This window comes from Pan paniscus, chromosome 19 (genome assembly GCF_029289425.2).
Source record: "Pan paniscus chromosome 19, NHGRI_mPanPan1-v2.0_pri, whole genome shotgun sequence".
Classification (NCBI taxonomy): Eukaryota; Metazoa; Chordata; class Mammalia; order Primates; family Hominidae; genus Pan; species Pan paniscus.
The window spans coordinates 82,247,251-82,270,285 of record NC_073268.2 but is presented as its reverse complement, the minus strand read 5'-3'; the positions used below and the strand labels follow the sequence as shown (position 1 = coordinate 82,270,285).

Sequence of the window (23,035 nt, the reverse complement as noted above, 5' to 3'; positions counted from 1 at the left end):
AACCCTGAAAATACAAGACAGCCACTTGATTTGCCAAAATTCCATATTTTTTAACAGTTTTTCCACTTGCTCTGCCAAATAAAACTTCAATGGTAAGTTTAAATGTGTCTTTAAAACTGTCATTTAACATTGGTAAGCAGCCAGCTCCTCAGTTATTATCATAGGTTAGTTTTGGGAATGTGAATTGAAGTGCGTGGAGGGAAGATAGATCAGTTAACTGATCAACCAGATGGTGCTAAAGTTATGTGGACCAATATATCACAAACTGGAAGGTGAAAATAATTGAAAGGTGCAATTGCATCTTATCTCTCCAAAGACTTCTTCATTAGGGCCATGTGTGTTTCTGGAAGAGTTTTAGGAATACCTTGTAGTTCTCTTTTTTTTTTTTTTTTTTTTTTTTTTTTTGGAGACGGAGTCTCGCTCTGTCACCCAGGCTAGAGTGTAGTGGTGCAATCTTGGCTCACTGCAAGCTCCGCCTCCCGGGTTCACGCCATTCTCCTGCCTCAGCCTCCTGAGTAGCTGGGACTACAGGCGCCCGCCACTACGCCCGGCTAACTTTTTTTTTGTATTTTTAGTAGAGACGGGGTTTCACCGTGGTCTCGATCTCCTGACCTCGTGATCCGCCCGCCTCGGCCTCCCAAAGTGCTGGGATTACAGGCGTGAGCCACCGCGCCCGGCCAGGAATACCTTGTAGTTCTCAGACATGTTCAAGTTCGGCCGGAGGCAATGGCTCACACCTGTAATCTCAGTACTTTGGGAAGCTGAGGCAGGCGGATCACTTCAGTCCAAGAGTTCGAGACCAGCCTGGCCAACATGGCGAAACTCTGGCTCTACTAAAAATACAAAAATTAGCTGGGCATGGTGGCCAGCTAATAATAATAATAATCCCAAAATTATGATTATTAATAAATTAATCATAATTATACTCATAATTTATTAATTATGCAGATTACCATTTATTATCTTTGTATTTAATTGTTCAAACAAGGGAAATTTTTACCAGCAGAAGAGTAAACATGAAAGTTGTAATTACAAATACATGTAACAGCCCACAAAAGCCGTCAAACTAAGTTTGATTTAGTGGTTTCTCCATTTTCCTGTCACTGTTATTTTGCATAATTTTTCAAAGCTCAGTAGCTGGCAAATAGGAGCTGAGTGTCAATGATGGCAGTGGGGTGGGGGCCAAGCTTGTATTCCTTTTTAGGGGGTGATGCAAATAAAATTTGAGGCCTCGTATGACCCAGTTTAAAAATCACATCTCAGTAAAAGGACTTTCAAGGAAACCACAAAAAGGGTCCTTCCTTCCTTCCTTCTTTCCTTCCTTCCTTCCTTCCTTCCTTCCTTCCTTCCTTCCCCTTCCTTCCTTCTTTCTTTTTCTTTCTTGTGCTCTCTCTCTCCTTCCTTCCTTCTTTCTTTCTCTCTCTTTCTTCTTTTTCTTTTTCGTTATTTTTTAAATGATTTCAAATTACAAACATACAGAAAAGTTGTAAGAATAGAACAAAAACTTCCTTGTTCTCTTTACCCAGAGACCCTAGGCCCTTCCATTCAAGTGTCACCAAATGCCCCTTCGGGCCCACACTGTGCACCCAGTTCTCATGTCCACCTGGGTTCCCTAAGTCTTTCTTTGCCTTTCATGGCTTTTGCCCTTTTGAAGATGACAAGGCAGTCATTTTGCATAATGTCCTTCAATTTGTGTGTGTACAGTGCCTTCTCATGACACAGTCCAGGTTACTAAGCTTTTGGCAGGAATATCACAGAAGTGACGCTGTGTCCTTCTCATTGCATCCTCTTGGTGGAGGACATACATGCCAATTTATCCCATTAGTGGTGACATTAATTTTGATTACTTAATTAAGATGGTGTCTGCCAGGTTCTTCCCCTCTAAGTTTCTCTGTCTCCTTTGTAATAAATAGTTATTTTATGTGGAGACATGTTTAAGGCTGTATGAACATTTCTCATCCTACTTGTATCCCCTGATTCTAGCATCAATTGATATTTCTTTGCCAGAATTAAATCGTTTCATAATTATTTCCAAATTACAATTCTCTAAGTCCAGTATTCCTCTATATTAATTGCTTGGCATTATACTCTAAGGAATAACTTTCTTATCTCTTCACATAATTGTTAATGTGTTTATTACTATCACTGTGGACTCACTGATTCCTATTTTATTCAGTGGATTATAATCCATTACTATTATTACTTATTTGGACAAACTGTCACAGATTGACCAGAGAAAGCACCCCCACCAGCTTTTTTTTTTTTTTTTTTTTTTTGAGACAGAATCTCACTCTGTCACCCAGGCTGGAGTGCAGTGTCACGATCTTGGCTCACTGCAACTTCTGCCTCCCGGGTTCAAGTGATTCCCCTGCCTCAGCCTCCTAGCTGGCATAACAGGTACATGCCACCATGCCCCACTAATTTTTGTATTTTTAGTAGAGACGGGATTTCACCATGTTGGCCAGGCTGGTCTCAAACTCCTGACCTCAAGTGATCCACCCACCTTGGCCTCCTGAACTGCTGGGATTACAGGCGTGAGCCACTGCACCCAGTCAAGAAAGCCACTTTCAAATGGCTTCTCTGTCCTTTGGACATGTCCCTATCATTCTCTGAGCATTACCTAAGTTGTTCAAGATGGTGTTCCAGGCTCATCTTGTACTTTTCCCTGACCCAGTTCAAGAATCAGCCAATTTTCTAAGGAGCTTTGGTGCCTTTCGATGGTGGATTGAATTTATTTATTTATTTAGATAGTGTCTCGCTCTGTTGCCCAGGCTGGAGTGCAGTGTTGCAATCCCACTGGCTCACTGCAACCCCTGCCTTCTGGGTTCAAATGATTATCTTGCCTCAGCCTCCCAAGTAGCTGGGATTACAGGCACCTGCCATCATGCCTGGCTAGGTTTTGTAGTTTTTGTAAAGACAGGGTTTCACCATGTTGGCTAGGCTGGTCTTGAACTCCTGACCTCAAGCGATCTTTCTTTCTTCCTGAAGTGCTGGGATTACAGGCATTAGCCACCATGCCTGGCCAAGAATTGCATTTAACAACCAATATTTAGGCACTGTGTATGCTCATTGTTACTGGATGTACTACTGCTATTATCCTAGTGGACAGAACTAAGAATTGTATGTATATTCAGGCATACATTCACACACATGTACATACCATTATATCTATATTGATTTCTGTATCTGTTTATATATATGCACAATTTGTACTGTCTCCATTTTCAATCCAACACCTCAAGGTTCATGCTAACTTTCCTTCTTTCTGCATTGTTACTTCTCTTAGTTAGTGAGAAACCTGACCCCCATTATCCTCAATATATTTGCTTGTTTGCTCAATCTCCTATATGTAGCTAAGCTTGTGACACCATCACGCTGCCATCCTTACACAGATAAGCATGACTTTCCCCTTGAGGCCTTCCTTGTGACTTTTAGACTGAGTTAGGATGAAAAGAAGGAGGAAGGGAGGAAGAGAGGAAGGGAGGAAAGCAGAAAGGGAGGAAGGGAGGGAGGAAAGAAGGAAGGGAGGGAAAAAGGGAGGGGAGAAGGGAGGGAAGGAAGGAGAAGGGAGGGAGGGAAGGAAGAAGGGAGGGAGGGAAGAAGGAGGAAAGGGGTGCGTAGTTTTCCAATTGAAGTATAATCAAGTAAACACACAGATCTTAAATATTTGGCTTGATGGGTTTTGAAAATTGCATGTAGCCAAGTAACAACCACCTAAAATAGAATATAAACTATTTCGACACCCCTACCCCAAGTTTCCTAATGCAAGGGAGCCCATCCACCAGGAAACATCATTAAAAACCCTTCTCCTTGTCCTCTCTCAATATCAGGCACTCAGTTTGTAGCTGTTGCTGAAAATATTCTCGTCTCAATTTTAACCTTTTCTCAAATTTTCTTTAACTGATGCCCGATCTCTTTGGTTTCTCTCTCCTTTTCCCCTTCTACTTCAGATCTTACTATACAGAACGACTTGGCTCCTCCTGACTTCATTAGTTTTCTTTCTTCTTCATTCATCAAGGAGATTCTCCACAATAAAGCGGAACCTGGGAATTATCCAGAGAACAAGAATCTCCTTCCCCTTAGAAGGACAAATAGGGAAGGACCACTGTTATTTCACATTAGTGGCAGCACACTCTTCTTATCATGGAACACAATGTTCATTAGGATCGTAATTTAAGAATCATCTGCCTGACAGATGGAGATTTCTCAAGCTGATGTGTCTCAGGGAACTTTAGACCTCTGGATATAAACCAAGATCACCCAAATGAGAGCAAGCGGAGGTTATTTATTCAGAGCTTGCTATAGCAAGGGAGGCAGCCATTAACAGTTGTGTTTGGCAGAGACTCAAAGTCAAAGTCAGACAGAGGAGTGGGAAAGCTTTATAATAGAAAAAAGGAAAGGCTTCAGGTGTGCTCCAATGGATTGTTGGTATGGGGAGGATGGAAGGAAACTAATTAGAAGTGAGGTGTCCATGTGATTGGTTAGAGAAATATGTTTGGATTTCTCTGGTTGGCCTTAAGTTGGGCCAACTGCTATAGAGGTTGTAGGTTTGGCTTTCTAGACCTGTTGCTACAGATGTGTGGGTCAGAGTTCTGTTTTCACATATGGCCTGGCTATTGTCCATTTATATATCCATTTTTTTTTTTAGAGCAAATGATGTAGAAGAGAACTAGGGAATCAAAGACAACCCCCCTTCCGAACCCTCTCAAGCAACAACATCAGCACTGGCCCATTATCTTATCCTACTCAAGTTTTTTTTTCTTCTTCGAGTCCCAAGTTGTTAATTTCAAATCAACTTTCAAATTCCTGAAACAGATCTAGAAACCTGTCTAGACAGATCCAAGACATATTAAGAATGGATGAGGAGGACTTTGTATTGATCTGACATAAGAGAAGATAGAGAATTCAAGGATAGCTCTAAGGTCCTAACTGGAGCTATAGGAGCTTGCAAGAGAGGATGTTGAGCTCAGTTTGTAGGGAATTAAAGTTGTAAGTGCCTCCTGGAAGACGTTCTTTGTAATTATACATCTGAAAACTGGAACATCATTTTAGAGAGGTGGAGACTGAGAACAGAGAGTAGGTGTTTGTCCAAAGTTTATATGCCAAGGCTGTGAGTGAAACAGGAGCTTCGATCTTTTGGTGTTCCATCTACAACATACACAAAAGATGGAGAATGAGAAGTCCAGGCAACCCGGGAAACAACAAGTTTCTGTCAAAAGCAATAATGAACTGTTTTGTGCCATTAACAAAAACGTTATGAAGACAGAAACCATTTCCCAAAGATTTCATAACAGAGCCACATAAGTGGAAAGTAAATGATTAAAGAATGTGGGTCTCAGAGTTCCATTCAAATCATGATACTTTATCTTCTATTTACAAAGATAAAAGTACACCAGAAAATGGTTAATGTTTAAGCGCTTTCATATTTGGCTCTGTCTTTTTAGCAGACGAAAACCACTTTGGTAGTGCCAGTGTGACTCATCCACAATGATTTCTCCAGTGCTCATCTTGTTCTCGAGTTTTCTCTGCCATGTTGCTATTGCAGGACGGAGTAAGTACTTTTTGCTTTTGAAAAAATAATTAATATATCCAACCCCTTCGTATATGTCAGGGATCAATAATGATAAGTAGGCCGGGCGTGCTTGCTCACATCTGTAATCTCAGCACTTTGGGAGGCCAAGGCAGGTGGATCACCTGAGGTCAGGAGTTCGAGACCAGTCTGGCCAACATGGTGAAACCCCGTCTTTACGAAAAATACAAAAATTAGCTGGGCATCATGGCCGAGGTGGGCGAATCAGTTGAGGTCAGGAATTCGAGCCCAGCCTGGGCAACATAGTGAAACCCTGTCTTTACTAAAAACACAAAAATTAGCCGGGCGTGATGGCAGGCGCCTGTAATCCCAGCTACTCGGGAGGCTGAGGCAGGAGAATCGCTTGAACCTGGGAGGCAGAAGTTGCAGTGAGCCGAGGTCCCACCATTGCACTCCAGTCTGGGCAACAAGAGCGAAACTCAGTCAACAATAATAATAATAATAACAACAATAACTAAATTCTTTTTTTTTTTTTTTTTTTTTTTTTTGAGACAGTCTCGCTCTGTCGCCAGGCGAAGTGCAGTGGTGCGATCTCGGCTCACTGCAAGCTCCGCCTCCTGGGTTCACTCCATTCTCCTGCTTCAGCTTCCCGAGTAGCTGGGACCACAGGCGCCCGCCACCACACCCGGCTAATTTTTTGTATTTTTAATAGAGGCGGGGTTTCACCGTGTTAGCCAGGTTGGTCTCTATCTCCTGACCTCGTGATCCACCCGCCTCAGCCTCCCAAAGTGCTGGGATTACAGGTGTGAGCAACTGCGCCCAGCTGATAACTAAATTCTCTTTAAAGTGGATGCTGGAGAGACTGGATTGATACTGATTCTTTAATATTGCCATGTGTAAAGCTCCTCTGTAAGATATGTAGCCAATTTAAGCCTCAGCATACTGACCTGTAAAATGGGGATAATGATAATACCTCCTTCAAATGGTTGTTGAGGGGATTAGATGAGATAGTGTATATGAGGTATTTGGCATGCAACTTGGTATGCTTATAACTGGTAACAGTACACACATTTTTCATTTGTGGGCTTAGCTGAACTTTAAAATGCAAATAGAGATTTGTTAACCATCTGCTTTGTGCCCTCTTTCAGCCTGTCCCAAGCCAGATGATTTACCATTTTCCACAGTGTTCCCGTTAAAAACATTCTATGAGCCAGGAGAAGAGATTACGTATTCCTGCAAGCCGGGCTATGTGTCCCGAGGAGGGATGAGAAAGTTTATCTGCCCTCTCACAGGACTGTGGCCCATCAACACTCTGAAATGTACACGTAAGTCAGTACCTTCTCTCACATTCTCTTCCCTCATTTGGATTCTGGGTATTTTGGAGGAATAAGCTACCTCGTCATGCTCAGAGTGCAGAGGGCCAGTAGATGCTGCAGAAAGGCAGGTTGGAGAGAAATGAGAAGGTCTTGGGGAGTTCTCTCTGTGCAAAGAGAGTAAGGGTAATAGGTGCTATTGATAGAAGATCATAGCCTGAAACTAGGGTAGGTTTAAAAATGAGATCTGGTGTGGCAAAAGGAGAAAGAAACACCACAGAAGTTAAAAGAACGGTGGAGAGGCTTTGAAATGTCAACTGATGCCAAAGAGACATTTGGAAAAACAAAATTTGGGGAATCATCATATCTTTGGACTTCACCTGAAAATGAAAGCGGACTTAATAGTTACTGAAATGAATACAAATTTCATCTACATTATGTATATATTATATTATAATGAAATACAAGAAAGGAGGTCAAATTAAAATAATAATATAACGTAAAATATATCAATCTCACTATGGCTTTACTGTAAATGGTTGCTTTTATTTATTTCTTAGAACATGGTTCTGTGATATCATGCTAGCATTATTCTTTACAGTCAAGTATCATGCAATCAACCAGATTGAATTTATGGTACATTTAATTATATGTAGAAGTTAAGCAGTAAAAATAGATGTATGGATCTGGTGATTTTGGTTATATGAACAGGACCTTTGTCAAAATTATGCATGTTCATGCAAGTTGATTTTACTATGCTTTTTTGCTTAAAGAGCCTAAACATAATTTTTAGTAAAAAGCCAATGTAACATCATTAGGGAAAATTTTTCTTTAAATCAGGGCCAGGTGCGGTGGCTCACGCCTGTAATCCCAGCGCTTTGGGAACCTAAGGTGGATGGATCACCTGAGGTCAGGGGTTCAAGACCAGCCTGGCCAGCATGGTGAAACCTCGTCTCTACTAAAAATAAAAAAAATTAGCCGGGCATGGTGGCATGCGCCTGTAGTCCCAGCTACTCAGGAGGCTGAGGCAGGAGAATCACCTGGGAGGCAGAGCTTGTAGTGAGCCGAGATTGTGCCACTGCACTCCAGCCTCGGCAGCAGAGTGAGACTCTGTCTCAAAATAAATAAATAAATAAATAAATAAAATAAAAATCAGCTATAACTCTGGAACACTAAAAATTTCATTTTTTTATTTTCCATGCATATCTTTTTGCATTATTGCAGAGAGCAGGTATAATTTTGTATTTTTCTGTTTTCATCAGCATATCATAAAAATTGTATCTCCACAAATTTCACAATTCATATTTTATTTGCTACATAATAGTTCAACTTTTGATTTACCATGATTAATTAAAACAGTCCCCTGATGAACCCCTAGACTATCCTTTTTTTTTTTTTTTTTTTTTTTTTTGGAGACAGAGTCTCACTCTATTGCCCAGTGCAGTGGTGCCATCTTGGCACCCTCTGCCTCCTGGGTTCAAGCTATTCTCCTGCCTCAGCATTCAGAGTAGCTGGGACTACAGGCACCCGCCATCATGCCCAGCTAATTTTTGTATTTTTAGTAGAGATGGGGTTTCACCATGTTCAGGCTGGTCTCGAATTCCTGACCTCAAGTGATCCACCCTCCTCTGCCTCCCAAAGTGCTGGGATTACAGGCGTGAGCCACTGCTCCCCGCCTGTCCAAATTTTGTTATTAGGAGAAACAGTATAATGAACGCTTTTGTACATATATCACTTGTCTTATTTTGAATTGCTTTCTTAGAATAGTTACCAGTAAAGTTATTGAACCAAAGGATGAAAATGAATTTATATGTTTCATTTAATGAAAAATTCTATAAATAGAAATTTACCTGTTTATGTTTTTTTTTAGCCCAAAGAAAAGTCACATTTTTTATCTTTGTATCACAGCCAGAGTATGTCCTTTTGCTGGAATCTTAGAAAATGGAGCCGTACGCTATACGACTTTTGAATATCCCAACACGATCAGTTTTTCTTGTAACACTGGGTAAGAACTTTCGTGGAACTAAGCAGTTAACAGACTGAGCACATTTTTGTATCCTTAAGCTAAACATCAAGACTGGTCTATATTTTGTTTTCAGCCTTTAGGTTGGACTTTCAAATGCAAATCGATTTTAGTCCTGCTTTTTTTTTTTTTTTTGAGACGGAGTCTCTCTCTGTCGCCCAGGCTGGAGTGCAGTGGTGCAGTCTCGGCTCACTGCAAGCTCCACCTCCTGGGTTCACACCATTCTCCTGCCTCAGCCTCCTGAGTAGCTGGGACTACTGGCGCCCGCCACCACGCCCGGCTAATTTTTTGTGTTTTTAGTAGAGACGGGGTTTCACTGTGTTAGCCAGGATGGTCTTGTAGCATTGAGGGTGGGGTAAGGATTGGAGAATATAACAACTAATGCAATACATAGTCACCACTGTATCTAATTTTTCTGCTCCTGATTAATTATCTAAGAGGAGGTACATTAAAATGATTGAACCTGGATGATAATTCCATATGATCTCTGGGCCAAATTTTGGATAGGGTTAAAATACTTTAGGAATAAGACTTGGGCTTTAGTTATTAGGCTAATTTGATTGACCAACCTGGTAGTCTCTAGAAGAGAATTCTATGGAGAAGGTTGGGAGTGTGACAGTGGAGAATGCAATGCAGTTCCACATCCCCAGGAAGCAATCACTTATGGTGGGCACAGGCTCATCTGGGAGCAAAGGGAGGCAGTCACTTAACGGTGGGCACAGACTCATAAGGAGCAAAGGCACCCCTGTGACATTATTGAGAGCACATTGGCTATCCACTAGGGTAAGTTTCTACTGGGATTGGAGGTTAAGGAATACTACATGTGAGAGAGAAATACACACCTTTCATCTGAAACACCAATCTACCAATGGGTCTGGTAACAAATGACCTTAAGAAAATTGGCTTCGAAGACATAATGTTACATTTTTCTTTCTTTTTTTTTTCCTTTCTTTTTGCTCTGTCACCCAGGCTAGAGTGCAGTGGCACGATCTTGGCTCACTGCAACCTCCACCTCCTGGGTTCAAGCAATTCTCCTGCCTCAGCTTCCCAAGTAGCTGGGATTACAGGTGCCTACCACCACACCCAGATAATTTTTGTATTTTTAGTAGAGATGGGGTTTCACCATCTTGGCCAGGCTGGTCTTGAACTCCTGACCTTGTGATCCACCCTCCTTGGCCTCCCAAAGTGCTGGGATTACAGGTGTGAGCCACCATGGCATCCTGCTCCTTTCCTTTCCTTTCCTTTCCTTTCCTTTCCTTTCCTTTCCTTTCCTTTCCTTTCCTTTCCTTTCCCTTCCCTTCCCTTCCCTTCCCTTCCCTTCCTTTCTTCTTTCTTTCTTTCTTTCTTTCTTTCTTTCTTTCTTTCTTTCTTTCTTTCTTTCTTTCTCTTTCCCTCCCTCCCTTCCTTCCGTCTTTCTTTTCTTTTCTTTTCTTTGTCTCTCTCCTTCCTTACTTTTTCCTTCCTTTCCTTCTTTTCTTTTCTTTTTTTTTTTTTTTTTTTACAGGATCTTCCTCTGTTGCTCAGTCTAGAGTGCTGTGGCACAATCATGGTTCACTGCAGCCTCGACCTCCCGGGTTAAATCCTTTTGAATCCTTCCTTCCACCTCTACCTCTCGAGTAGCTTGGACTATAGGCACACACCACCACGGCCTGGTGACTTTTTGTAGAAATTGGGCCTTTGCCACATTGCCCAGGCTCAAACTCTTGGGCTCAAGTGATCCGCCCATCTCGGCCTCCCAAAGTGCTGGGATTACAGGCATGACCCAAAGTACCCAGTCAGAATGTTATATTTTCATTGGAAATAGACTGCATTGCTTTTATTCATTGGTGTCAGTAGGCTATAAGAAAATGAATAGTGAAGATTACTCAGTTTGGTTCACTTTTGTCATCCTGAAAAAGAGATGGTTCTTTGCTTTATATTAGAAACAGTCATCTTGGCCAACTCTTTAAAGATGAGGGATTTAAGGGTTTGGATTCTCCACTCACCAGCTGTGGAATCCTGCAGTGATTCACCTGCATCATTGGTTGGGAGGCTCCATGAGCCAGCCATAGATGAGTACTAAGTTTGTCAGGAAGACAGCATTATACGATGGAAAAGAAGTCAATAGCATTAACATGAAGCAATGCTCAATGGAGAAGATATTTGAGATGTCAGTGATGGATTATTTTACTCCTTGATAGAATGAATTTTCCTTTTGCAGGTTTTATCTGAATGGCGCTGATTCTGCCAAGTGCACTGAGGAAGGAAAATGGAGCCCGGAGCTTCCTGTCTGTGCTCGTAAGTCTGTGGGCAAAGTGATCAGCTGGTTTGCCCAGAACCTTTCTGGTTTTAGCACTCAAAGTCTCACATCTGGAATCTCTTCAGTCACAGCTCAATGAGATGAATGGTCACCCTTGTGGGGGATATTCATCCTGGTATCTTGCTCTAGAAGATGAAACAACCACTTTGGAATGACAGAAGGGAAGCATTTTACTCACGGACACATTCTGTATTCTCCACCTCGTGGTCATTACTCTATCTAAGCCAGTCATTGCTGGGTGTGTTGACTCCAATGCTCTCATAGTGCTTTGGAAGAGGCTTGGATATGTGTGGCACTGGTCTATCAGGGACTGTCACCACTTAACTAGAGGAACTTCTGCAAACAGTGAGATCAAACAAACATCTTCCTCCCACTCTGGAATTCATTCATTCATGTATTAACTTATTCAATAAACATGAATTGAGGATCTACTGTATGCTGGATCCTCTTGTTAGCACTGAGGCTGCAAGGCCAAAGGAGGCAGCTTTGCCTTCAGAGAGTAAGCCTAGTGACTTACAGAACAGACGAGGAGGAAAGTCACCCTCACAGTAAGCCAAGAGCCCATCAAAGGGGCTTGCATCCTAGGAGCTGATTGGCATTCCTCCAAAAAGCACTGTTGTCTTTTCAGAGGACCCTCAGCCAAGCTGTCAGAGTCATCTCTGGGCTTTGCTTATGTAGGGAAGGACGTTCTTATGTTCCCCAACTTGTGATTTATACATCTTTGACCAGGAGGCCCAGGCATTTCAATACTAATTATAGTTCTTCAACATGTCAGTGAGGTCTGTCTTTAGCAAAAGCAAGAGGAGGGCAGGTGCAGTGGTTCACGCCTGTAATGCCAGCACTTTGGGAGTCCGAGGAGGGTGGATCACCTGAGGTCAGGAGTTCGAGACCAGCCTGACCAACATGGAGAAACTCCGTCTCTACTAAAAATATAAAATCAGCTGGGCATGGTGGCGCATGCCTCTAATCCCAGCCAATTGGGAGGCTGAGGCAAGAGAATCACTTGAACCCGGGAGGCGGAGGTTGCAGTGAGCCGAGATCACACCATTGCACTCCAGCCTGGGCAACAAGAGTGAAACTCCATCTCAAAAAAAAAAAAAAAAAAAAAGCAAGTGGAAAGTAAAGCAATTTCAAATAAATAATTGTTTAAGAAAACCTGAACAAGCAAAAACAAAAGTTTTTAAAGGACAAATTAAGTAAAATTTTCACTCAGCAGTAGGAATCATGATGGTTCCTACAGTTTTCACTTAAAACAGATTTATACCGATTATGTAAATTTGCTTCTTTATTTAGACGTAGGGTCTTGCTCTGTTGCCCGGGCCGGAGTGCAGTGGCGTGATCACAGCTCACTGTAACTTCGAACTCCTGGGGCCAAGTGATCCTCTCAGTCTCCTGAGCAGCTGAGACTATAGATGAGCGCCGCCAGATCTGGCTAGTTTTTAAAAATTTTGGTGGAGACAGGGTCTTGCTCTGTTGCCCAGACTGGTCTTGAACTCTTGGTTTCAAGCAACCTTACCTGCCTCAGCCTCTCAGGGCTCTGGGATTACAGGCGTGAACCACGGTGCCTAGCCATAAACTCACTTTCCAAAAGGGTTATAAATAGAAAGACTGCTTGAGCTTTAATCTAATTTAAATGAGTATTTCTCATACTTGAATGCACATATGAGTCTCCTGGGCACCTTGTTAAAATGTAGATTCTGATTCAGGCACCTGCAGTGGGGTCTGAGCTTCTGCATTTCCAACAAGCTATTTTCCCAGGCTATGCCTGTGCTGCTAGCCCCTGGACCACATTTTGAGCAGCAGGGATCTAGGGAATTCAAGGTAAATCGCATTTTGGTCAGCACTATCTTCTTTTATGCTAGTATAACTTGTTGAAGCTCCATAGTACTCAGGTCAGGGTGACAAGCCACTACTATCTCTCTGGGTTCCTGAAGCTACTTGGGTAAGCTCCATCCATACCAAGAATCCAAAAGCAGGGAGGTATTCAGCAGAAACAGACTGAACTGGTAATGGAACTCATTCCCAAACTACTATGTACCAAGTTGCTGTCACCAGCCATTATTTCAGGATGGTCCCTCAGCACTGAGGGACAAATTCTGCCTTCCAGAAGCATCTTCCAAGGTAGTATATGAATAAAAGATTTTATAAAACCTAACCATTGTGTTGTTGCAAAAGGCAGTGGCAAGACTTAAATTTCCTTCATTTTTTTGGTGTTTTGACTGGTTTGGACATCTGACTTGAGGGCTTCCTTCCTTCCTCCCTTCCTTCCTCCCTTCCTTCCTTTCCTTCCTTCCTTCCTTCCTCCCTCCCTCCCCTCCCCTCCTCTTTCTTTCTTTCCTTTCTTTCTTTCTTTCTTTCCTTCCTTCCTTCCCTCCCTCCCTCCCTCCCTTCTGACTTCCTTCCTTCCTTCCTTCCTTTCTCTCTCTCTCTCTTTCTTTCTGTCTTTATTTCTTTCTTTCTTTCTTTCCTTCCTTCTTTCTTTCTCTTTTCTGAGACAGACTCACTCTGTTGCCCAGGCTGGAGTGCAGTGGTGCGATTTTGGCTCACTGCAACCTCCGCCTCCCAGGTTCAAGCGATTCTCCTGCCTCAGCCTCTGGAGTAGCTGGGACCACAGACACACACCTCCATGCCTGGGTCATTTTTGTATTTTTGGTAGAGACGGGGTTTCACCATGTTGACCAGGCTGGTCTGAAATTCCTGACTTCTAGTGATCTGCCCACCTCAGCCTCCCAAAGTGTTGGGATTACAGGCGTGAGCCACCGTGCCCGGCCGGTCATATTTTCCTATTAGGCATCCACAATTGACAATTTTTACCCTGCTAATTTGATCAGTTTGCATTTTCTCAAGTTTATCCTTAGGGTTTTTTTTCTTTCTGGAAAGAGTATATTTAAAAGCCTTAACTATTTTCATAGAAATGATAGTTCTTTCTTTTCCCAGCCATCACCTGCCCTCCACCATCCATACCTACATTTGCAACACTTCGTGTTTATAAGCCATCAGCTGGAAACAATTCCCTCTATCGGGACACAGCAGTTTTTGAATGTTTGCCACAACATGCGATGTTTGGAAATGATACAATTACCTGCACGACACATGGAAATTGGACTAAATTACCAGAATGCAGGGGTAAGTGCAATGATCAGACAAAATACGTATGGTAGGGCAAGATCCCATTTGTGAAAGGTATTGAAAATTCTGACTATCATGGAGTGTTTCCAATGAACTCATTCAACAGCTGTTTATTGAGCATCTACCATGTGCCAGGCAGTGTGCTGGGCACTGTGGATTCCCGATGAATGAGACCTGGCTTCTGACCCAAGGGAATTATAAATAATGCAATTAACTGTCTGGAGCTGCCTGGGACAGCTTCCCATAGGTGGTGACCTTTGAAATGGGTCTTGGAGGAGCAGTAGAGAATGAGGAGAAGGCATACCACACACGGGGGAGACATGAAAGGCAGGATATATCCATGGACAGCTGGACATTTCAGCGAGGCTGGTGAAGTTCTCTTCTGGGTGAAGTTCTCTTCTGGGTGAAGTTCTTGGGTTAAATTGGAGAGTCCTAGGAGATGAAGGTTAAGACTGGGTTGCTGTCTGATTGTTACACATTTTAAAAATCTTTACCCAAGTTTTAAGAATCACAGAAATATTTGATTTTTAAGAAATTATGAAAATTATTTCTTCTCTAACTTGACCTGTCATTACTATCTTCAAGTTTGTCAGCTGCATAACAAACAGACAAATTATAAAGTTTATCATGTGCACAAATAGTTTGTTTTTTTCTTTTTTTTGAGATAGTCTCACTCTGTCACTCAGGCTGGAGTGCAGTGGGGTGATTTTGGCTTACTGCCACCTGGGTTCAAGCAATTCTCATGTCTTGGCCTCCCAAGTAGCCGGGATTACAGGTGCCTGTCACCATACCTGGCTAATTTTTGTATTTTTAGTAGAGATGGAGTTTCACCATGATCATCCGGCTGGTCTGAAATGCCTGACCTCAAGTAATCTGCCTGCCTCAGTCTCTCAAAGTGCTGGGGTTACAGGTGTAAGCCACTGCTCCTGGCCAAGAGTTATTCTCGTGACTATTAACTTTTCCAGTGGTAGATATTACAGATATCCAGTGAACGATTCAAAACATAAGTGATTTTCAGCATGGAGGAGCTACCAATAACAGTAGTAACTTGTACCTTTCTGGGCACTCAAGTATGGGCCAGGCACTGGTCTCCTGCTACATATGTGTCATCTGACTTCATTCTCCCAAGTCCTAAAAAGTAGTTTCCTTTTTTTTTCAATTTCACCTAGACGTATCAACTGTTAATATGTTGTAACATTTTTCTCTCTGTTTCTCCATAGAAAGATCCCTTTTATTTCCTGCATCATCTGAAAATAAGTTGTATATATTACGATACTTGCCCATAAAGACTTCAGCATGAATATACTAAGAACAAGGACATTTTATATCATCACTTCATATGTTTTGGATTATTAACAATAATAATCCAAACCATTCTAATAACATAACAACAACGATATCATGCAACATTTATCTCAGATGCAAATTTTCCCAATTGACCCAGAAGTATCTCTTATACATGAGTTTTGTTTACGCAGGATCTAATCAAGAATCACACCTTTAATTTAGTTGTCATGTCTCTCTAGTCTCCTATAATAATAATTATTATTATTATTTTGAAATGGTGTCTCACTCTGTCACCCAGGCTGGAGTGCAGTGGTGCAATTTTGGCTCACTGCAACATCTACCTCCCGGGTTTGAGCAATTCTCCTGCCTCAGCCTCCCAAGTAGCTGGGAATATAGGCACCTGCCACCATGCCCAGCTAATTTTTATAATTTTAGTAGAGATGGGATTTCACTGTGTTGGCCAGGCTGGTCTCAAACTCCCGAACTAAAATGATCCGCCTGCCTCAGCCTCCCAAACTGCTGGGATTACAGGCGTGAGCCTAGTCTTCTATAATTAAGAATAAGTCCTTGCCTCTTTTGTTGTCTTTCATTGACATTTTTGAAGAGTACAGGCTAGTTGTCTTGTAGAATGTTCCATAATCTGAACTTGATTGGTTATTTACTCATGATTAGATTCATGTTAAATATTACTGTTAAGAATACATTCTGCACTTTGGGAGGCCGAGGCAGGTGGATCATGGGGTCAGGAGTTCAAGACCAGCCTGGCCAATATGGTGAAACCCCGTCTCTACTAAAAATACAAAAATTAGCTGGGTGTGGTGGCGTGCACCTGTAGTCTCAGCTGCTCAGGAGGTTGAGGCAGGAGAATCGCTTGAACCAGGAGGCGGAAGTTGCAGTGAGCCAAGATTGCACCACTGCACTCCAGCCTGGGCAACAGAGTGAGACTCTGTGTCAAAAAAAAAAAAAACATTCTGTCATATCAGGAAGCACATAGTGTCAGCTGTTCCATCACTGGCCATGCTTAGTTTGATCCTTAGTCAGTTGAGGGGTGCTAGATCACCTTTTGGTAAAGGCACTGCTTTTTCTTTGGAATAGTAAGCAACCTGTGGGTGATACTTTGAAACCATGTGAATATCCACTGTTGGGCAGTCATGGTAGAATCCAATGATGATCCTTGAATCTGTCAATTATGACATTGGAGGCTGAAAAATGGTGACTTTCTAATTCTATCTTTTCCTTCTACATTTATTCACTGGCTTCCCTCTATAGAGAAGAGCTTTCCTTCCATCCACCATTTTTCAGTATTATTATAGACACATGGATTCTTTTTTTTTTTTTGAGTTGGAGTCTCACTCTGTTGCCCAGGCTGGAGCATAATGGTGCAATCTCAGCTCACTGCAACCTTCACCTCCTGGGTTTGAGTGATTCTCCTGCCTTAGCCTCCTGAGTGGCTGGGATTACAGGTGCACGCCACCACACCCGGCTAATTTTTGTTAGTAGAGATGGGGTTTTGTCACGTTGGCCAGGCTGGTCTTGAACTTCTGACCTCCTCAGCATCCACCTCAGCCTCCCAAAGTGCCGGGATGACCGAAGTGAGCCACTGTGCCTGGCCACATGAATTCTGTTTTATTTAATGTGTGGTAGAACCAAAATTGAGCCAAGCAGTCTGACTCTGGAGTTTGTACCCTTAATTACCTCCTTAAACTACCTCTGAGAATATTGTGCTCTGGCTCCAGCCTTGCTTTCTCGCACTGCAGCTCATAAGGACGTGGGTTTGGGCCTCTACTGTTGAGGATCTTAAGGAGGCCAGGAAGCAGCACCATTTTTCTCTGATGTATTTCCTGCTGGCTTCTTCCATAGTCTGAATTGAATAACAGTAAGATTTACTATTTTAAAGCCAAATAATGGTGTACTAAGTGTGAATGGGGGGGGTTCAGTCTTTGCATTTTAATTTTATGGTTTGTTAGAAATAGACTTTGCTTTTCTTCTTTCAAATCCACCATCTTAGACTGTGTAGAGATGAAGTTTGCAATAAATAATACCTTATGATTATATGTGAAAACCCAGAGAACTTAGTGAAGTCTCATTAATTTACTTTCAAAGTGTGGTTGTTTCTTTTTTAATATCCAGGGTACCACAGATATAAGAGGAGTGGGGACAGAATTAAGCACAAGGTAACTATAAATTGCATTCCAGTTACAGGAACACACAGTGATTCAGTGGTGTGACAGAGACAAGGATGTAACTATTTCATGACTATTGGATAGCACTATTTATTACTAATATGTCTTATTGAATAAATGTTTTAGAAGTAAAATGCCCATTCCCATCAAGACCAGACAATGGATTTGTGAACTATCCTGCAAAACCAACACTTTATTACAAGGATAAAGCCACATTTGGCTGCCATGATGGATATTCTCTGGATGGCCCGGAAGAAATAGAATGTACCAAACTGGGAAACTGGTCTGCCATGCCAAGTTGTAAAGGTATGGAAATATAGGCGAGGTCCTGTAAGATCTCTGAATTGATACAGTGGATCACCTTTACTTGCTATTTTCTTGTTCCAACACTTTTCCACTTGTTGCTCAGACTTGCTAGGAAACTGCTGGCATGTGACTTCAGGACTCACAGGTGCATGGGGAAGCCTCATGCTTGGGAAGTATCCTTGACCTTAAACAGTATGAAATAAACAGATCCTTTGTAAGCATTGGTGATATGGTGGGAGATCATGTGGGCTTTCTTTATTTGCTTTTAAGTCTTTGCCTCTGAGCACTCTTTTTTTTTTTTTTGAGATGGAGTCTTGCTCTGTCGCCCAGGCTGGAGTGCAATGGCGTGATCTCGGCTCACTGCCACCTCTGCCTCCCGGGTTCAAGCAATTCTCCTACCTCAGCCTCCCGAGTAGCTGGGATTATAGGCACCCCACCACCACACCCGGCTAATTTTTGTGTTTTTAATAGAGATGGGGCTTTGCCACGTTGGCCAGGCTAATTTCGAACTCCTGACCTCAGGTGATCCGCCCGCCTTGGCCTCTGTAGAGAAGAGCTTTTCTTCCATCCATCATTTTTTAGTATTATTGTAGACACATGGAGTCTTTTTTTTTTTTTTTTTGAGATGGAATCTCACTCTGTTGCCTAGCTGGAGTGTAATGGTGGAATCTCAGTTCCCTGCAACCTTCACCTCCCAGGTTCGAGTGATTACAGATGTGAGCCACCATGCCCGCCCCTTTTTGTGCTCTGTCTAGCCAAGGCTCTTCTCATTGCAAAAACCAACCACACATTCGAGTGAGTTCAAGGAAATTGGGGATATTATAAGGAGGCAACAGGCAAGTCGATCATGTGGGCATTGAAGATGAAGACATGAAATACAACTGATACTCCTGAAGATTGGAACTGAAAGGCAGGAACTATTCCTACTTTTTCCGTATCTCAATGGTCTCTCCCATTTCCGTCTCTCTGCTTATTCATCTTGAACATGGCTTGATATACACCAGACCCTCTCAGTTACAGGATTCATCACCAACTGGCATCTTTCCTGGAGACACTGGTTCCTTTTGAGTTAGGTGTCTACCCTTGATCCCATCAGTGTCATGCATAAGTAAAGAACTACAGCCTAGCATTAGAACTCTGCTCAGGTCACTATGGGCTGGACAGTTTAAGCAGAAAGAGGAACTCTGGGGCAGCAGGCAAGATGACAAATAACTAGCATCTTAGGTTACAGTTCCCTAGAAGCAGAGCCTGAGACGGGTATTCAAGTACAGTTGATTTAGTGAATGTCTCAGGAGAAGAAAGAGTGAGGCAGATTTGCGAGGGTAAGGCACCGGTTCTCAAACTTCGCTGTGGATTAGCAACACCTGGAAGGCTTGTTTTAACACAGGATTTTTGAGCTCCACTCTTAGAGTTTCTGATTTGGTAGATCTGGGATGGGGCCTGACAATTTGCATTTATGCCAGGTTCCCTGGTGATGCTAATGCTGCGGAGCCAGGGAGAATTGTGGTCTCTGCTAAAATGAGGTTCAGTTTGATCCCACTGGGAGCTCTGGAGTGTGAATTCCACCCTTGAGTTAATCCCACTAAGAGCCAAGGGGACCTGCTTTTTATATTCCCTCATCAGTCAGTCTTTGGCTTTGAGCTGCTCCCTTCCCTGACCCTGGGGGTGGTTTGCATAAACTCCTGGGAGAGGTGGCTTCCCTATGGCTGAAGGCAATTTTTCAGAGTATTTATGAGCTGTTATCAGCCAACACTCACAATGGCTGGTGGATAGATGCACCTGCTTAATGAATGCAATCTGAGAGGGCAGCATAGGCTTACATGAAATGTCAATATCTGTTAGTTGTTTGTTTGTTTTTTTTCCACTGAAATGGAGGCTCTGATGCTTCTGTTCTGACCTTCTGTGGCTACTGTAGGGGAAGAGAAGGCCATCTTGGAAGCTATGAATAATGGTTCTATTGACAGAGAACTGCAATTAGCAATCATATTACCATTACTTACTATATATATTCTTGGATTTTTCTTGCCTTGACCAATTTGTGTAGGTGTACTCATCTACTGTTTCAAATGCTATACTCTCTTTCAGAAAGACTTCCTGAACTCTTAAGTCCTGATTACAAGTATTCTCTCTTTCAGCATCTTGTAAAGTACCTGTGAAAAAAGCCACTGTGGTGTACCAAGGAGAGAGAGTAAAGATTCAGGAAAAATTTAAGAATGGAATGCTACATGGTGATAAAGTTTCTTTCTTCTGCAAAAATAAGGAAAAGAAGTGTAGCTATACAGAGGATGCTCAGTGTATAGATGGCACTATCGAAGTCCCCAAATGCTTCAAAGGTAAGTCTGCATTGGAACATTTAGCTAGGACTCCCACTTGCCCGTCATCATAATCAGAGCCTTTGTTATATAATGATTGTCAAAAACCAGATGAGGCCAGGTGTGGTGGGTCACGCCTGTAATCCCAGCACTTTGGGAGGCTGAGGTGGGTGGATCACCTGAGGTCAGGAGTTTGAGAGCAGCCTGGCCAAAAAGGTGAAAGTCTGTCTCTACTAAAAATACAAAAATTAATTGCTGTGGTGCTGGGTGCCTGTAATCCCAGCTACTTGGGAGGCTGAGGCAGGAGAATCACTTGAACCTGGGAGGTGGAGGTTGCAGTGAGCCGAGATCGCGCCATTGCACTCCAGCCTGGGCAACAGAGCGAAACTCCGTCTCAAAACAAAAACAAACAAAACACAGATGAATTTGGCCACTGGGTTTTTAAAAAGAGGGGTGAGAGGGAGAAACAATGATATGAAGCAGTGAGCTGCAGATGGTGTCCCACTTGCATTTTCCTTTCCAATTCTTTTTTTTTTTTTTTGAGACAAGGTCTCACTGTCACCCAGGCTGAAGTGCAGTGGTGCGATCACATCTCATTGCAGCCTCTACTTTCTGGGCTCAAGTGACCCTTTCACCTCAGCCTTCTGAGTAGCTGAGATTTCATGCACGCACCACCATGTCCAGCTATTTTTTATATTTTTATTAGAGAAGAGATTATGCCATGTTGCCAAGGCTGGTTTTGAACCCTTGGACTCAAGCAATCCACCTGTCTCAGTCTCCCAAAGTGCCAGGATTACAGGCATGAGCTACGCGCCCAGCCTCTTTTCTAAGTCTTTTCTGTAAAACTCAGGGTTGTGGTTTTATTCAATGAATGCTGAGGTGAATGATGCCATCTTGTATAATTCCAAGTTGAGCTTGAATAATAATGAACCAAATATTGAATAATAAAATATCTACCTCATCTTGGTCCCACATTATAGAGAACTCACCCCAAGTTACAAAACAACTCATGGCAATGATAATTGGTCTAAAGATCTAACATTTCCCCTTTCTCCAGCAATTCCTAGAGTTTGAAAAGTATCCATTAGAGCAAAGTATCCATTAGAGCAAAATATTTTAAGGAGAATGATACCAGGTTTGTGAGAGATAAAGAAGTGTGTAATGGCCAGCATTTAGAGCTGCTAACCTTTTAAGCTTTCAGATTTAGGGTTGAAATGTCTCTGATGCCAGGAAGTAAGAACCAGCCAGAGGCTGAAGCTGTCCTTGGCTCTAGGTTTAGAAATCTTTCAAAAACATTGACAATCTTGTTTTAGCAGCTGGGAGAGGACAGTAGGGAGCAGACAAAGCTAAGAAGAGAGGAGTCTGAGAAGTGTCCAGCTAGTAGGAGAGAAGGGAATGATAACTGATTAAAAATACCCACCTCATGGGGTTGGTTTGATTATTAGAAATATGCATGACATGGAGGAATATAATTTTAATTGTAAATAGTTACAAATGCACTGAATAAATTGCCATTGTTCAAAAGACAGCAGAGCCCTGGTGAGATGTTAAATACAAAACATGACAAAATACAATAAGCTTAAATAAAAATCAGTAGAAAAAATGTGAGAAAAGAATAATTGAAAAAAGTCTTAGCTTTGTTGATATATTTCTTCAGGATCTTCTCCCTTATGGTCTTTGGACAGATGCAGTACTATAAAGGGCCGATACTGTTTTTTCCCCTTTAATCTTGATTGTTATAGAACAGCCTTCACTGTACATAGAACCTTTAATTTTATCTCTTGAAAATGAGGATCTTGGCCAGGCGCAGTGGCTCACACCTGTAATCCCAGCACTTTGGGAGGCCAAGGCGGACGGATCACTTGAGGTCAGGAGGCCAGCCTGGCCAACATGGTGAAACCCAGCCTCTACTAAAAGTACAAAGATTAGCCAGGCATGGTGGCACGTGCCTGTAGTCCCAGCTACTCGGGAGGCTGAGACAGGAGAATCACTTGAACCTGGGAGGTAGAGGTTGCAGTGAGCTGAGATTGTGCCACTGCACTCCAACCTGGGCGACAGGGCGAGACTCTGTCTTAAAAAAAGAAAAAGAAAATGAGGGTCTTATCATTTCCCTAATGTTTTCTCCCATCACTTAAACCTCACACTAAATGGTTTCATTCACATAATCACATGTATTCTATATACTTGTAAAATGTATTTGGTTTGGCTTAGCTATTTACCACATTTAAGAAATGATTGTTTCTCTTAGAATGTTTATCTTTTTCTCCCCCAACAGAACACAGTTCTCTGGCTTTTTGGAAAACTGATGCATCCGATGTAAAGCCATGCTAAGGTGGTTTTCAGATTCCACATAAAATGTCACACTTGTTTCTTGTTCATCCAAGGAACCTAACTGAAATTTAAAAATAAAGCTACTGAATTTATTGCCGCACCCATTGCAGTGTTAGCTTCATGGTAGCTTACTTTTAGTTATGTCATTTGGTTAAGAAATGCAAATATTTGGAACGTCATCATTCTATGGCTGTGAAGTTGACAGTATAAACAGTTGTCTGGGTGTCCCACTTTTCCTGTGCGTACCTGATCTCGGCTGGGCGCGGTGGCTCACACCTGTAATCCCAGCACTTTGGGAGGCAGAGGCAGGTGGATCACCTGA

At 42.3% G+C, this 23,035-nt stretch overlaps 1 protein-coding gene across 1 annotated transcript in view; it reads left to right on the top strand.

Moving 5' to 3' along the window:
- Nucleotides 1-22,806, top strand: part of APOH (apolipoprotein H) — a 91,859-nt gene extending 69,053 nt beyond the window's left edge. Inside the window, exons 6-13 of the mRNA XM_003812353.5 lie at nucleotides 5,445-5,551; nucleotides 6,679-6,855; nucleotides 8,752-8,848; nucleotides 11,067-11,143; nucleotides 14,103-14,291; nucleotides 17,891-18,070; nucleotides 20,206-20,403; nucleotides 22,658-22,806. Coding sequence (XP_003812401.4) covers nucleotides 5,488-5,551; nucleotides 6,679-6,855; nucleotides 8,752-8,848; nucleotides 11,067-11,143; nucleotides 14,103-14,291; nucleotides 17,891-18,070; nucleotides 20,206-20,403; nucleotides 22,658-22,713 — 1,038 coding nt within the window. The 5' untranslated portion in view covers nucleotides 5,445-5,487 and the 3' untranslated portion in view covers nucleotides 22,714-22,806. The remainder of the gene's footprint in view (nucleotides 1-5,444; nucleotides 5,552-6,678; nucleotides 6,856-8,751; nucleotides 8,849-11,066; nucleotides 11,144-14,102; nucleotides 14,292-17,890; nucleotides 18,071-20,205; nucleotides 20,404-22,657) is intronic.
- The last annotated feature ends 229 nt before the right edge of the window (nucleotides 22,807-23,035 follow it).